General features: G+C 34.9%; 1 protein-coding gene across 1 annotated transcript in view; it reads right to left on the bottom strand.

The window, feature by feature from the left end:
• The window catches only part of LOC150108691 (protein white-like), a 172,382-nt gene that overhangs the window by 29,271 nt on the left and 125,389 nt on the right, over window positions 1-17,722 (bottom strand). The window contains exons 3-4 of the mRNA XM_090390509.1: window positions 14,184-14,255; window positions 10,478-10,576 (exon numbers count right to left, since the gene is read on the bottom strand). Coding sequence (XP_090246635.1) covers window positions 10,478-10,576; window positions 14,184-14,255 — 171 coding nt within the window. The remainder of the gene's footprint in view (window positions 1-10,477; window positions 10,577-14,183; window positions 14,256-17,722) is intronic.

The following is a 17,722-nucleotide window of genomic DNA, read 5'->3' as shown; positions in this document are numbered from 1 at the left end:
GTTCAAATCCCACTACAAAATGATGTTTGGGAATGATTTAGGTAGCAGATGAATACCTAAATGTAAAAATAAATAATAAATGAAAATAAATAATAATAAAAAATGACAAATGAAAATTATTCGATGTAAGACTATCTTTCTGCTTATTGGAGGCTGTCTTAAAAAGTGTCATGTTTGGGCTATAGAGAAAAGTTCCTAATCTTCACCTTGATACACATCCGCTGTACTAATGTGTTACAAGTCTATAGTCTTTATCGGGTGTTTTTTTTGAAGAAAAAAATGAGAAGAAACTTGGTAATAGCGTTAGAATCATATATATATATATAGAAACCTTTATTTGGTATCTTTCGATTAAAAGTGAGTTAGTCGGTGTCATACAGAGACAGGTTTTTTTTTTTTTTTTCACCATCTGCAGTCATAAAATATGTCATAAAGCGAATAACAATAATATAAAAACAGAATAAGTTGCTTCGACATTTCTGCGGATTATATACGCATATATATGGAAACTATATATATATATATATATACACGAGAGTGTCTGAAACGTTCTCGGCATAGTAATGAAAAATCGAATTTATAATTTCAAATTATTTTTATTTTTCAACATAATCTCCCTTAAGACTAATACATTTATTTCAGCAATGCTCCAGCGCCATTATCCCGTCCCTGTAATGGTTCTCAGTAAGTTCTGCAAAATCCCCCCCCCCCCCCCCTACAGCTGCAACCACCTCTTGAATTGAAGAAGAACGCTGACCAGCGAGGAAGAGTTCTAGTTTTGGAAAGAGATAGAAGTCAGAGGGAGCCAAATCTGGGGAATACGGTGAATGTTCCAACAATTCATAGTGCAGATCCCTTAATTTTCTTATTGCCAAAACACCTTTGTGGGCAGGTGCATTGTCCTGATGAAAAATGATTTTTTTCTTCTGCAAACCGGATCTTTTCTCACGAATTTTTTCGTCTAGTCTGGTTAAAAGATCGGAATAATAGTCCCATGTTATTGTTTTACCCTTTTCATGATAATTCATCATCATCATCATCATCATGCATATCAAGGATTTAGGCCTAGCTTGGCCTGTTCCGGCCTTAGAAGTCATCGTTGAATCGTTTAAGAGGACATCCTGGTTTTCTTTTCCCTAATGGCTTGTACTTTAGGCTTGTTTTGGTAATCTTTCTATTTTCATGATAACTTTGTCTTCTTTGGAGCTGAACAATCGGATTCTGTCCACTGTTTGAACTGCTGTTTGGATTTTGGTGTGTAATGGCGAATCCAAGTCTCATCCATAGTAATGAATCGTCGCACAAAATCAGTTTTATGCTTGTTAAAATGCTCCAAGCACTGTTCAGAGATTTTCACACGAGTGCGTTTTTGATCTGCTGTGAGCAAGCGCGGCACCCATCTTGCGCAAAGCTTTTTCATTTGCAATTCTTCATGCAAAATATGTCCTACACGCTCTTTTGAAATACCTATAGTCTCAGCAATTTCACGCACTTTGACTCGCCGATCATCCTATACCATATCGTGCACTTTATCAATGATTTCTGGTGTTCTTACACATTGTGGACTTCCTTCACGTGGATCATCTTCAAGGCTGGTACGGCCACGTTTGAACTCGGCAGTCCATTTCTTAATTGTCGAAAACGAAGGAGAAGAGTACCCATAAACTTTTATGAACTTCGAATGAATTTCTTTGGGCGTTAAATCTTCTCTCACAAAGAATTTTATAACTGCATGATACTCAATTTTATCAATTTCAAGGGATACAAGCAACACTTTTGCTTCAGACAGCTGTTTAAAACAAATTACGTGATAGAATGGCTTGCAATTTCACATGGATGCCTATGACCGATTGATAAATCGATCGGTCATAAGCATCCATGCTTATAACCGATTACTTAGAAAAATAAATCTTGCCGATAGTGTTCCCATCTATGGTCGAGGCCGAGAACTTTTCAGACCACGGTCATGTATATACAGTATATACAGTCGGGTCTCTTTTTGTGCGGTAGATACGTTCCATATAAAAAATCTCACAAAAAGATCTAACTTACGTTGAAAAATTAGGGATACGTTCTATAATGTTCTAAAACCGCATAAAACTTAAGCAATGAAGTAAAATAAACTTAAAATCGCATAAAAAGTTTACAAAAATTCAGGAAAATGAGAATGCCAAAGTTTGTTTTAAAGTTTTATTCATTTAATTTTTATTGAAAAGTAACAATTTTTTTTACGTTTTTTTCATCAGAATTATCGTCGCTATTAGACAATATTCGTCAACGTTTGCGAACTGGTGCGAAATCACTTTCATCACCAGAAGAGATAGTCAGCGCATTAGATCTGTATGGTAAAGGCAATGGTTCTTCACAAACAAAATTAGTTTCACCTTCGTTCTGTGCTGATTTTTTTTCTTCTGACAATGTAATCAATGATTAAACTTTGCGATGATGATTTTACTAATTTTTTATACAGCTCGCGATATCCAGACATTCAGTTCTCCAGCTCACGTTGGAATTTAAAGGCTCGTTCTGAATCCGTATCATTAACAAGAAAAGGATTTTAATTTATTGCACAGTTCAAGATCTTCTCGAATTATATTTACAGTGAGGGGGACAAATGTTTCTTCCGCTTCACTATCGTTTTCTGGATCTTCTAAGATATCTAAAATTAATCGATATCCAATAATATCATCATCACTTAAGGCATTATCCACAAGCAATTCGTCTACATCATTCTGGCTAAATGTATCAAAACCTTCTCCACCAAATTCATGTGACAAAGTAATGATTTCAGCTGATAGTGTAGATGTTTGAATGGTTGCACTGTTTGCAACACATCCAGTGCCAAACTGCTTTCCAGTAGACATTTAAAGTTTGTGCTCTTATTTCAGCAATAGTAGATGCAACATGATTTAAGCAGTCCAAAATAGAAAATTTTTCCCAAACGTCAGTTACTGTTAATGATTCATTTTCTAGTTTATCCAATATAAAAGAAAAGTGTGCTTAGCGTAATACGTTTTTAAAAGTAGCAATTATGCCTTGATCTAATGGCTGAATAATGCTTGTTGTATTGGGTGGAAAAAACACTACCTGCACATTTGAATGTTCTAAATGCGGATCACTTGGTGCATTGTCAACAATTATTAAAACTTTAAAATCTAGAGCTTTTTACTTCATATATGTTTCCACTTCTGGTACAAAGCAATTATTGAACTATTCAGTAAATACAACAGTTGTTACCCAGACCTTTGTATTAGCTATACAATGTACCGGCAGCTGTTTTAGATCTTTGCCTTTTAGAGCACGTGGTCTTATAGATCGATTTACTAGGAGGGGGTTTAAACATTCGATCCCCTGATGCATTGCTACAAAGTAAAAACGTTACTCGATCTTTGCTTGCTTTAAACCCACTTGCTTTTTTTCTCAGACTTCGCGATGTAACTTTTCGACTAGGCATTTCATCCAAAACAATCCTGTTTCGTCAGCGTTAAACATTTGATCGGGACAATATCCACCATCTTCAATAATTTTGGCTCACTTCTCTTGAAAATGTTTGGCTGCTTCTTCATCTGCTGCTGCAACCTCGCCTGTTATCTTCACGTTATGAAGTGCATTCCTGTTTTAAAAACCCGGTTAGCAATCCTTGCTACCCGAAAATTCTTTATCAGCTTGGGAAGCGGAAGTAGATGGCTCCAATTGCTTCATCTTTTCATAAAACCGAAGAGCTTTTTGGTAATTAAATAACCACTTATAGGAATTCTTCTTTGAGTTAATTCTTCAATCCAAATTAGGAGCGCTCGTTCCGTTTTTTCTAATAAAGCATCTCTTGAGTACGATGATAATTGGCACTTAGTTTGGTGACAGATTTTAAATTAAATTAAAATGTTTATCAATCGCCGTAGATCCCTCTCCTTTTGCTAAGCGATCTAAAATTGCAATTTTCATTTCCAAAGAAATTGCTTTTCTTTGGTACTTTTTTTCTCCATTGAGCCAAAGTAAATCTTTAAAATAAAAATTAGCAAAATTTAGACTCACGATAATGAAAAGACAAACACTTTACTTACATGCAAAATTAAACTTCACCGACACTCACTGCTTACACGTTACTCACGTTACGTCAGATTGTGCTGCCACACGCTGTTTATTATGTACAACGGAGAAACCCTTTGTATATATATATATACACACTCGGTATGATAAAAACTCTGTATATAGAGAGTTTTTATCATACTCATTAGTACATATTAAAACAGCGGAGCGGTTTCATCCCTCGCTCATTTGCTTTTACAAACAAACCAAAAAAATCAGTTCAATATCAAATAGGGAAATATAGAAATGCAAGTCAGCTGAATGAAGAACAAAATGCTAACCAAGCAAATAAAACAGGACAATCATGCGATGATATCAGGTTACACTGTGCTTCTGAAGATGTTGATTGTTTGTTTGTCTTCAGATTTAACGGATATTCATTACGCATTTAATTCAAACCGATGACGTGACACTCGAAAACTCGTTTTCTCAAATCGTTTCATTGCATGACACAAAATCTATATTTCATAAAATAACATACTTGACGACACTTTTAGTATTTGTTTACCAGCAAGAAATTTAAATAAGTGTGGAAGTAATCAAAGTCAATTAAAAAAAGGTGCAATTTGCAATAGCGATTCTATATAATGATATTATTCATTATCACCTCAACTGAACAAAGAGCCATTTTCGACTTATTTACTGCAAATAAACATATAATAATTTGAACCAAAACTGAAATCACTCCAGAAATTTAGCGAATATCCAATTCAAGATTTACTAAATTCCATTTGACTACAGAAGATTTATTACTTTTACTACTAGAAATATCATATTTAAACTAAAACCTTTTGTAAAAATATACCAAATACCAAATTTCAGGATAAACAGAAGGAATCTAATACGTGTTTATGCATTTTGCAGAATGCAACTATATTGACACTTATATTTTATCTTTTCGCTTCTAATCACAATTAATATGGCAAAACATTCATTTTGTTGATTTTCATTTATGATATAATTTCATTGTCATACTTAATTATTCGACCTTCAGTTGCCAAAAAAACTTTCTGTTGCCAAATGAGCCTTGGTATTCTCTATATCGCAGATTTGTCAAGAGCATGACAAAAGCAAGTCCTGTATTTGTAATCATTTCATCATATCTCACATTCTCTTATTATTATTATTTTCTTTTGTTGTCGTCAAGAAGTCCAGATTTATCATATTCTTCATCTAGCAATTTCACATTGCAAAATAGAGCATTCTGGTTAAAAGCACAAAATGCCAATTTAAGATTTAAAAAAAATTCCAAATACATCAATCATGAAATGCGCCTGCGATTTTCTTAATATTAAGAGATTCGCAAAGATCAGAATTAAAACAGATTCCTATAAAATCTACCAAGCTTTTTAACTTACATTACTGTAATTTCAAACTAAATGCATATGCACTCTGTAATTAAATGATTGCGGAAATAGCCAAATGGCGATGCGATTTTAAAGTCATTGCCAATTGCCGTTTTTATTGTCATTGTTATTTGGATAGCATATTAATGCATATTATGTTTGTTAACAGCATGCGTGTTATTTAGCTAGATTTCCGGGAGGAAAACTTCTGCCATCTAAATGTGACTAGCTAACTCGCCGTCAGTTAAAAAGCCCTTATAATGATGAATGCCGATTAGCAGTTTCGTATTACAAAGCGGGAAGCTAAACTCACAAAATACTTCTACTGATAATGAAGAAAAGAAGACCCTCCCACTCATTTGCATTTGTTCGAAGAAAGGAGAGACAGTATGTCATATCATGATGCCATTCGTTTATCAATTCTTGCTGTGTAATGCCACTTTAGCTACCAATCAAATGCCAATGGATTTTCCTTTCAAATCAAAGCGTGACGTCGTTGTGACTATAGTGCTGATTAACATTTTTAAAAGTTATTAATTGGTATCCGAGAAGGTATGCATCGGTTATCAAGTTAGCAAATGATATTAAATGAATGCCAAATTAATATTTCTTCTTTTTATATAATTAATTGGATCGTATGTGTATTAAACTTCAGCGAGTAATGAGAAGGAGTGACATTATCGCAGATTAAAGGGATGAACGAATTTGACTTCGCGTTTTATCAGAAATTTGTTAGAAGGCGGTCCAACAATTCTAGTGTTGGGTCACTGCTCGATATTTTTCCTATGGTTTATGATCTAGCAATACCAAAATGTGTGGCTAGTGATGCGAGATGCGAATATATGCAATATGCAGTAAGGTGAGGATTATTTGAGAAATATAATTTATCAAATAATTCTCACGACCGCGTCATTCACGAACGTGGCGTTTGCCCTCTGTCGGAAAGACATATGTTCTAATCCTATCCAGGACACGAATAATCTTTTTAAGAGCTTTTCAACTGAAGGTGAGGTAGTCTCATATGGCAATGGCAGAGTTTTTCTTCCTTCCAACTTGGGTTTTTCATTTCACACACAGACACACTGAAAATACTAATATCGTGTGCGAAATGACGTTGAGAGAAAGATATGCGCTGCTAACTCATCCACGAACGTTACTCGTAAAACGATCTCCCAAATATTTCTGCAAGCTTTTATTTTTCATATCTCACCTCCTTTAGGACTGTGTTTTGTATTTAAAAATTTTTCCTGTAATGTGACAATAGAAAAATAAAATAATGAAAGCGGAAAGTTTCGAACGTAAAAAAAAAAAAAAAAAAACTTTGAAGAAGATGCATGATATTTTACAGAGAAACTAAAAGCTATTGTGGATAAAGACATGCTGAAAGAGTGTTTTGTCATTTTATGATGCTATTAGTAAGTAAAATTCTTGCTGTGCAATGCTGCTTTAATTACTATTAAGAATGACAATGAATGTTTCTTTGCAATCAAAGCGTCACATGTCTCGAATTCAGGAATTACTAAAATTCCTTTAGTAATTCCTGAATAATTTGAGAAATATAATTTTTCAAATAATTCTCATGAGCGCATCATTGACGTCTGTCCTTCTGTTGGAAAGACCTGTGTTCGATTCCTGTCTAGGGATACGAAGAATCTTATCTTTATAAGGACTTTTCAGCTGAGAGTGAGCTAGTCGGTTTCATAAGGAGGTAGCAGAGTTTTCCTCCCATAAACTTGAATTTTTCTTTTCCAGAACAGACAACCAAGCTAGTGTAATCCGATTGAAAAGATATTTTGAAAGATCGGTTTTTCTTTCAATGATTGTTTGATATGAATGCGAGTTAACCATTCTCATACATAGGTGGAAGGTTTTTCTGTGGATTTTGTTATCTCACAAAAGCATAAAAACCGGCTGACGAACAAGTGCAATTAATAAATACCCTCTCCGTGGCACTGCAAATTAGAAAAAAATTTTCATCGAGAAACCACAACAATATTAAAATACAACAAAAAAGTCACAAAAAGCAAAACGTATAACAGACACACACAAAAAAACGAAAAAAAATCAAGCATTTACACCTTATGTCTCCGTTGTGTTGTAGGTTTCGCAACCTCTCATGTGTGAAGTTGATAAAACATCTCCATGAATTTAAGAGACGGGACCAGTTTAAATCGTGAAAGAATGTTTTTAAAAAATAAATCAATTTTGTGCAACATTTTTCTTCGCGTTGCAATATAGTTACTATTAACGTAACTTCTCACTCGTTCTTTATAGGGACTAGCAGTAATTACTAGCAGTAGTGTTATCGTTAGAGAACACATCAGATTGTCCTAGGCACCAAATCAGACAGGAGAAACCACACACACTCTCTCTCTCTCTCTCTCTCTCTGAAAATACTAATATTGTGGGTGAAATGACACTGAGACAACGAATTGACAATCTTAGCAGTGCATACGTTTCTCATGCACTGCTAACTCCTCTGCAGTATTGCTCGTAAAATGTTCCACCGAATATTTCTGCATGATTTTTTTTATCATATCTCAAACCTTTCAAGATTGTGTTTTGCATTTATAAATTTTTCCCAGTAATGTGACAATGGAAGTATAAAATAATGAACGTGAAAGGTTTCGAAAATAACAACTGCAACTTTACAAAAATTACTTTAAACACTAATGAAAATAAAATGAAAAGATATTATAAAGACATGCTAAAAATATTACTGCAAAGAAAACTGAATGCTAAGCCACAACTTTCTAACAAATGTATCACTCAATCACGATCAGTGTGTACTTCTACCCAAGTCGAACTTGAGCATTAAGTGAAGTAATCTGGGTACACTGAAAAAAGAAAAAAAAATAGAAAAAGTTACTGAAAATAGGAGCCAACAGGCTTCACTTCGGCGAAATAAAATTATTCAAAATTAAGTGGATATTGAGTACCACATTATTTCTTAGCCGAATAAGAAACTCAAAGATAGGAAATCTAATCTAAGAGTTTCATGCCGAATACAGAAAACTATATAAAGTTCGGCGATTCCAAGCGTAAGCCGACACCTGGTAGTGCAATATTAGGCGACTCGTAGTAAAGGTGGAGCAAGTTCCGATCACTGTTTTTAGTATTTTCCCATAATATAAAACACAGCTCCTAGGAGATGCATTACTGTTGTACATTATGAGAGAAGGTCACTACTCAGACCGGTTTCGACCTTTTTTGAGGTCCCGTCAGTGAGTAGGTAGACCTAAATGTAATACTAAGGTTTCAATACTAAGAGCTTATTTCTACCAGGTGTTGGCTTACGCTTGGACTCGCTGAACTTCATATAGTTTTCTGTATTCGGCATGAAACTCTTAGATTAGATTTCCTATCTTTCAATTTCTTATTTGGCTAAGAAATAATGTGGTATTCAATATCCACTTAATTTTGATAATAGAAAAAAGTGATTTTCCCACATAAATCCCTTTCCTGGATTTATGTGGTCTGTCTGGTTCTTTCTTAAGTGTTTTTTTACCGTCCTGTTTCTATGTTTTGATTATGTTCACACAAGTCCCGCGATGCTCTTATTGCGTAAACAAACTGATTTGTAATTTGGCAATCTACAATAATATCTCATTGGAAGTCGGTTAACCACACCCCATTTCTAACTCTGTATACAACAGCTGCTATTTTATTATTAAACATAACTGCAGTAATTTACGATGCATCTCCTGAATTTTTGATCTTGGGCGCCACAAGATTCACGACCAGTTCGCAATGTTCGAGAAAATGATAGCATTCTAATAATAATTTTTATAATACAGTATTATGTGTTGAGTTAAATATATGAATATTACATTGGCGACTGTATTGCCGTTGTTTTAGATACATTTCTCAAAATAAGTAAATACCTATTCCATTCATTTTTACATCCCTCACTTAATGTCTTTCCGTAAGTTATTATTTGGGGTTTAGCACAATAAAATTTATAATTAATTTTGATATTTAGAATCCTTAGAAACTTTCTTGAGTCATTTCAAATTTGGTTTGAATTAAATCCTCTGCACATGAAAGATGTAAACTGTGTAGAACTTATGTAAAACAATAATTCCTCTCCGGCCGGATGGAGTTAAATTGAATTGCACCTTCAAGATGTTCGCTAAAATATTTACACTCAGCAAGATTGTTCTAATAGGATTGCATTATTGCATAAACAGATTCGAAATGATAGTAATTATTCCACTTTGCCAGAGTGGAATTTAATGAATTTGGTGTTATTTATGATAATATTCGTTTCACTCTTTCCGCTTTTTTGGCAAAATTAGACAAATCAAAATTATATGTTTGGACCACATAAGCTAAAATCTGTCTTACGTTCAATTACTCTAATGAAGAATGGCGTTACTATATAAGAGTACTATTGTAAAATACAACTTGTAAAATGACAGTTCCGATTTCCTTATTATTATTTTGTAATTTGCATATAGTCTCTGAAATATTTCTATTTGCCCTAAAAAGGCATATGATTTTATTATCCAGTTTTTGCCATCAACAGGAAATCAAGAATATCTAAAAGAATATTGAAATACGAAACACTGTGATCCGCATTTACGGAGTTTTCCTATTATCATAAACTATCTTCCCTTTCTCTTTCCTAAATCTCTTTTTGTGTCCTCTTTTACTTTTAAGTGGTGAATCTTTTTTTTTTACCAACTACCAGGAAGAGGGCGCATTTTCCAAGTATCAACTACTATTGTCGTTAATAGAGACTAATTGAATCAAGTGAGTAATGTTTCATTACGTAGATCTAAGATTAAACAATGTGTTTGCCTGAATTCCTCGAACTGCAAATAGCCTTACTAATTTAAACTAATTAATCATAGTGCATCGACCCCTACAAAAATCTATTTCCACATTTTAATATAGTTTATGTATGATATTTTAAAATTAAGCATAACGATTTTTCAAGGCAAAGATAGCTTTCTATTCATTGAAAGAATACCTGAAACGCACAAAATCTTATCTATTTATGAATAATTAAATTTAAGGCTAAAAAATGTAATATATCTTACTTCAGAAGCAAAGGCCAACCTCTTTCTCTCTCCTCCAGAGATTCCCTTAATATGTCCAGGAATTCCAATTTTTGTGTTTTCGCATTTTTTAAGACTGAGCTGGAAGAAAAAAAATATTATGTTAAGGAGAAAACAACTTTGTAAGCAAATACAGAATTAATTAACATCTTTTTATCAATGTTACTTTTGAAATTCATTTAAGAAATTCAGAATGAAATGGTAGAAGATATTTTTACGATGCACAATTAAAGCCACAAGTAAGTGTTATACCAGTGCGTGTGGGTTTGATTACAGGTTTACTGTTGTAGTTTCCTATAGAAAAACGTTATAGCTGGATGGAGATCGAGTAACTCAATCTCACTTGAAAGATAGAAAATAATTCTTTCATCCTTAACGGGAATCATATATTAAAGTCTTTCAACTAATGAGCGTGTACTGTTCCTGAAATACACCGATATACTCGTAACAAACAGCTGCAAGTCGTAGCTGTTTGTTTCAACCAGTGGGCAGAGAATTTTACTGTCTCTGTTTAGAAGCACTTTTATGTTAATGACATTATCTGCTCAAGATGTGTGATTCATAGGAATCATTTCTTCGGATAATATGCTGACATTCGTGAATCTACTTGAACACGTGGGTGTTAGGAAGCGATGTCCATAGTTCATTATCCTGTTTCCCTAAAAATATTTTGGAAGGAAAATTCCCAAGTAATATAAGTGCCCGTGTAAACTATCAAATATTTATTGCTAAGGAAATGGCGAGATTTTAACGTTTCATTACGTAAATATCTTACGACTATATTATATGGAAATTATAGTAATTTATGATGACACGTCACCATCTGTTTATGTTTATGTGTTAAGTCACAGACGTATATGTTAGGAACAGTTCAAGAGTTGAATTTTAATGCGAGAAATAATTATTATACTCATGTACTTTGTCCTTGAAACATTTAGACGTCAAATGGTATTTCAATTGGATAATTTTGCAGCATCCTGTTTAAGAACATGAAAAACATGTGCAACTTTTAGAAAGCTAATAACTTAAAAATCGAGCATTTCTGTGTTAGCACACCGTTATAACTAGGTAACACTGTACGTGCAAAATACAATTTCTATTCAATTAAATTTATTTTTTTAAGTGTGTGGAAGACAGGTTTAGTTACAAATGCTCTGCCCTTGGAAATATGTTCCAATGATCACATTATATGCTTTATAGGAATACATGCGAAGGAAGTCTTATTGTGTTTTTTATATATACTTATAGGATAGAATATTCACGTGTAAGATATCCAATAGAATTTTTAAGAATTTTTAATGAACAATTTCTGACTGAAGTTTCATAAAAGTCATTTAATAACTGTTTTTTAACGTAATTTCTGCATCTCAGATTTTAATAATGCAACACAGAAGTTACTTTCGCCAATGATGTAAAGAACTAACCCGGAGTGAAATACCTTAATAATAGTTCACAACAAACAATAATAATACACAATAGTCCTATTACATGTATTTTAACATGTGATATATGTCGAGGAGCATGGATTAATAGTTTAATAATCTTCACCTGTAAAGTGATCGATGATTTGTCTATCTGTACTATTCAAGTCTATCTGAAGACAGCTATATTCAGCTGTCTTCAGATAGGCTTGAATAGTACGTGTGTGCGCCAATGGCCTAGTCAGTTAACCTATTACTAGATTGATAGGTAGTGAAACTTTCCCTATTTCGCATTGTTCATAGAATGTTGGCAACAGAAATCATCTCTGATTGCAGAAAGATATCGGGAATTATTATTATTATTGTACGGCGCCTCCATGGAGTCCGAAGACTCATCGTGGGAGACCCAAACTATCCACACAATCTATCATACCTCTCATTGAACCTATTATCAGGCAATGCACTAACAAATGATTGTGGCATCCCCAACAGCTCACATTCATTCACAGCTCTCCAAGCAAAAAAATCTAGTCCTCACACCTCCTACTAACCACACCTTTATTCAACTTCCAGGAATGACCCCTTGTTCTGGCCCCTCCAACCAAGTGCTGAAACATTTCCCCTGCATCAATCCTATAAAACCCTTTAAGCGATTTAATTGTTTCTATCATATCCCCTCTTTTGCTCCTGTCAAAAGAGGGGATATGATTTTCTCCACCCTTCCTCATCCTCAAGAAACCTAGGAAACCACTTGAGCGCAGTAATCCAGATGCGAACGTATCAATGGCTTATAAAGTGTAATAACAACTTCCTTATTTCTACTTGTTAATGTATTCTTCAATAGTTAATTGTTCTTATGGGCTACCTTAGCAATATGTCCTATAAACTTTAACTCTCTGTCTACCCCCCCCCCCTAAATCTCAGGCTTCATCTCTTTTCTGGAGTATATTTCCATCAATGTAGTACACAGCCCGTAATCCATTTATTCCAAAATGCATAGCTTTACATTTCTCCACATTACACCGATATCCATTATATTTTTCCCTTACTGACAGCCTATTTAAATTGTTCTACAACCTCTCCACATTGCCTAGATTAACTATTACGCTATCTAATTTCGCATCATCAGCAAAAACTGACTATTTCCTTTCAGGTTATTTCCTATACCATTTATGTACAAATTAAACAGCAATGGTCCCAGCACTACCTTGCTCATAATCATCTCCTTAGTAAGATAGCATATAGCTACCACCACCACCAACCGTATGGCTGAGGGATTAGGATAGGTCCCAGCACTGAACCTTGCGGCACATCACTAGTCCCCTGTTTTTCGCCTCGATTCTGGCCTTCCATATGCCTTTCTGATATCTGTCCAGAAGCTACTATCTTATCCATTTAACCAATGTCGTATCCATTCCCATTTGTTCCAAGTTGCATAACAGAGCTCCATGAGGTATTCTGTTAAATGCCTTTGCAGTGAAAATTATATGATTATCTTCACATAGAACAAGTAATGCTCCTGCAGTGTATAGTTTTTCAGCTTAACCACATTTTAGTGAACGCGTTAGGCTTTTATTTTATTTTATTTTTAGATTTATTTAACATTTTGAATTTGTTTTAGTTGTGAGCAAGGTTATGTCATACGCGTATCTGAGGAGAGGATGTGCTACAGTTAAAGAAACGGCCTACCAAAATTTAGAATTAATGCGCAGAGTAAAAAACTCTCTACATTCACTCTAAATTCTGGTAGGTAATTCTAAAGTTTGGAAGCAGATGAATAGCAGAAATCCCAACATGTTATAGATTTAGTTTATTAGGCACCTCTTTATTTAAGTCACAAAAGGATGCTTTGCGAGACTGTGGAATGTTTCAGTTAATTTGAAATTAATTACAATTTAACTTAATGTATTTTTCAAATAAGTAATACATATAAGTGCTTCCCTACTTAAAATTAATCACGAAAATCAAATAACATCCATATTTCTTGATAATAGTATATTATTATTATTATTATTACGTGATACCTTCATGGAGTTCAAGGACTCATCGCGGGAGGGGACAATCTACTCTACTTCGCTAAATACATCTTAAGTACATTCTTTCGCTCCTGTGCAAAAGTAATATACCGTTAAGTTTTTGACATAAAAACATCCTCAGCCGTGCTCAGAGAATTATGCGCCGTGAATTTTCAGACAAGTTTTTATATTAAAATGATATAAGCTGCCATTTTATATTACCAAACTAATCATGAAGAAAAATACAAATACCTCCTGCAGAACCTCTTCGACTCTGTCCATTCTCTGAGTATATGTAAGATGTTTACCCATTCGAAGAACAGCCTGAAATAAATTAAGTTAATGAAATGAGAAGATACATGGTAGAGTAGTGGATTCATAGAAAAGTTAAATAGAGATGTCTTCATTTCATAGACAGCTGAAAGATCGTTTTCATGTTATATCTTAGAAACATCCTGGATTTTTTTTTCTAAGGAATATTTTCACAGGAAATAGTTTCGCTGTAATCCTTTATTATATAATATGTGAAAAAAATAAATAATCATAATTCGAATTTCAAAGGAATTACCATTTTCAGGTTAAAATCAGCTGTGAGTTTGAATTACAGGACTACTAAACTGATGTCCAGTTATAAACTGGACATCAGTTTGTCTGGCTTCGTTTCGATCAGTTCGGAGAAACTTGTGCTGTCGCCCTTGACATTTCCAAAGCTTTCAATCATGTGTGGCATTGAGGCCTATTAAACAAACTGTCATTCTTCGGTCTCCCTGTTACCCTCTGTAATTGGGTAGCCAGCTTTCTCTATGGTCGTTCTCTGAGAGTTCGACATATGGTTCCCTCTCTTTGAGCTTCACCACCAATGTTGGAGTGCCTCTGTCGTTGAGGTACTCTAGGAGAGTGCCTCATACATACATAAATGACCTATTTACAATACCACTAATCCCATTCACATCCTTATAGAAAAACAGTACTCTCTACTCATTCTACTCATTTAACATGAGTAGAATGAGTAGAGCGTACTCATTCTACATAGGCTACAAGATCATCTACAACTGGTACCTTAAACATTAATCTACATACTATCGTCCAACAGGCAGGATAACCTTGTTATGTTTAATGCCACCAAAACACAGTCTTGCCTTTTTTAGCGCAAAAGAGATCTCAACTCAACAATAAATTTAGTCCTTTATCACTTGGATAAAGGATTAAACTAAATTTATTCTAGTCTAACCAATTGAAAAATAAACTTTCAACATCTTTCTCTAAATCCAGAGTAATTTAATAAAAAGATGGCACACCTTTTGGCAACTCCTATAGGTAAAGATGACCTCGCCATTGCTTCTGCCTGGTATCTCCACTGCTGGGCCTGGCTCCCACTGAAGAGACCTCAATAAAGGTCGAAACTAGTCTGGGTAGTGGCCCGTCCCTTAATGCATAACATTATACATATCCGCAAGGAGATGTGTTTTGCATTATGGGAGATACTGAGATATGAGTGATGTTAGCTTGATACACCTTTGCTATGAGTTGTCCGGTGTTGTACTACCTTACCCCAGTCCTGAAGATATTTTCAGGCGCAAATGTTTTTGCTCACACTTGGATAAAGGGTTAAACTAAATTTATTATAGTCTAACCAAGTGAAAAATAAACTTTCAAGATCTCAACTCACCTAACCTTACCTTCAATAATTCACAAATCACCAGACAAGATCAGCTCTCTTTGCTTGAACTAATGTTTGGTGTTTTTCCCTTCAGTCGTTACCCTAGGTGACTTTGTAGGCATTGCCCACAAAGTGTTACTGGTGAAATATTTACAGGGTAGGTAGTTCACCACTGCTTCCCCATCCCGCCCAGTTTTATCCAGACTCGGGACCGGTACAGCGCTTGGATGTATTCATGACTATAACCAGCCACATACCGGTCCCGAGCCCACGGAGCTGGCTTTCCTGTTCTTGGGGACGAAGAACCCGAGTTTCCGGGTGAAGAAAATCCCCTACCTCCGTATGAGACCGGCTAACTCCTCTCGTCAAAAGAGACCAGATAAAGGTTCCTCACGTCACTGACTGGAATCGAACCCAGGCCTTTCCGACCAAAGGGGGATTAATGTTCACCTTTAGTCTTTCCTGGCATAAACACATCACATCGCATCAATAGCCTCCACAGCACCAAGAAACTTGACATTCTCTTTCGTTCAAGAGCCTATTTTACACTCAAGCAACTCTTAAATATATATCAATCCCAAATCTGTATATCTTTAGAATGCTGCTCAGATGTTTGGGGTGTTGCACTTAAAACTTTCCTTAAAATCTTTTAAGCCATCCAGAGGCGTGCAATTACTCTCATAGATGACCTGTCTCTTACAGACTCACTTCAACTCTATCTCACAGGAGCAGTATTTCAGCACTGTGTCTGTTTTACAGGTACTTCCATGGTCACTTTGGCCACCATCATTCCATCACGTGCTGTTATACCTGTTAATAGAAGAGCTGCAGCTGCTCAGCACCCATTTACTTAACACACTTAACCTGCATCTATTCATCATATTTTATTCCGTCCACCTCTGTTCTCTGGAACAGCCTTCCTTGAGAACTATTCCCAAACAACTGCAGCCTGCAACTCTTAAAAAACTTCAATAAACTTCCTCTTAGTCATCATCTACACCCCACACACGGCAGTGATGTGCCTATAGGTTATTCGACCTACCTCTCGTGTATGGGATGAATATAAAATGAAAGTTGTTTCGCCTTATCTAAAAAGGATTCAGCTCTAATTCAGTTCCTGAATTAAAATGATTAGGAAAAGTCTGAACCTTCGTGTTGTCCCCCCCCCCCCCCATCAGATAAAAGATGCTCAATCTTTCCAGAAGCAAATACCAAGATGATGGCTAAACTAGTATTCGATACTATTAATAAGGCTCCTAAGTTACGCTAGGTAGAATTCTAGAAATATGAGTTTGATAGAATTCCTAAGACATTTTAGTAGCACTTAGATTTGCCAAAATTAATTTACTTACTTTTTTATTTAACTTTTTTTATTGTTCAATGAAAGTTCGATAATTAAAAATTCAGTGACCATTTCCACTATTTCTATTATTATTATTATTATTAATCAGGCATGGGTTCCTAAGACTCATCGTAGGACACATCTCGAGTAACATATTCCACTTACTCACTAATCGGCATTGGAAAATTTTGCTCCCCTTCACACTCTTATCATGTTGTGAAATTTCCCATTCATCTTTTTTGTAAAATTCCTCACCAATTCATGTCTCCATCATACCTCTTCTTTTCCTCCTATTTGCCAAACCATGATTCCTTAACCTTCCATTGTATTTGCCATTCCATAGAAATGATATCAGTTTAGTTAACTGCCTCTGCATTCTCTCTCTCTCTCTCTCTCTCTCTCTCTCTGTTCCTCCACTCTCTTCACATCTTTCCAAACCCAAGCTAGCCAAATCTACTCACAGAAGCGCATTTACAATGCTTACAAGAGGGGGAAGGTCTTATAAAGAGAAAGAGAATAATATATTTTTTTTATCTTAGATCGTCAGTAAACCTCTTAGCATAGCAATTATCCTTTGTACTATTTCCCTTGCATCAACTTCTTGTCAACTATCATATCCAAACCTATCCTTCTCATCAGCTTCCTGAAGAATAGTCCTAGCAATATGATACTCATCGTATCAAATTGCTAGGACTAGGAATATATATAAGTGGAGGTAGATGAATTTCAATTCCAGATGTGAGACTTTTACTCTCTTACAATTATTCCTGTCACAGAGGAAAATTCTAG

The sequence above is a fragment of the Typopeltis vanoorti genome, chromosome 3 (genome assembly GCF_054136105.1).
Source record: "Typopeltis vanoorti isolate ZY-2024b chromosome 3, IOZ_Tvanoo_1.0, whole genome shotgun sequence".
Taxonomy (NCBI): domain Eukaryota; kingdom Metazoa; phylum Arthropoda; class Arachnida; order Uropygi; family Thelyphonidae; genus Typopeltis; species Typopeltis vanoorti.
Note: the sequence above shows the minus strand (reverse complement) of the source record. Positions and strands in the feature narration are given on the sequence as shown.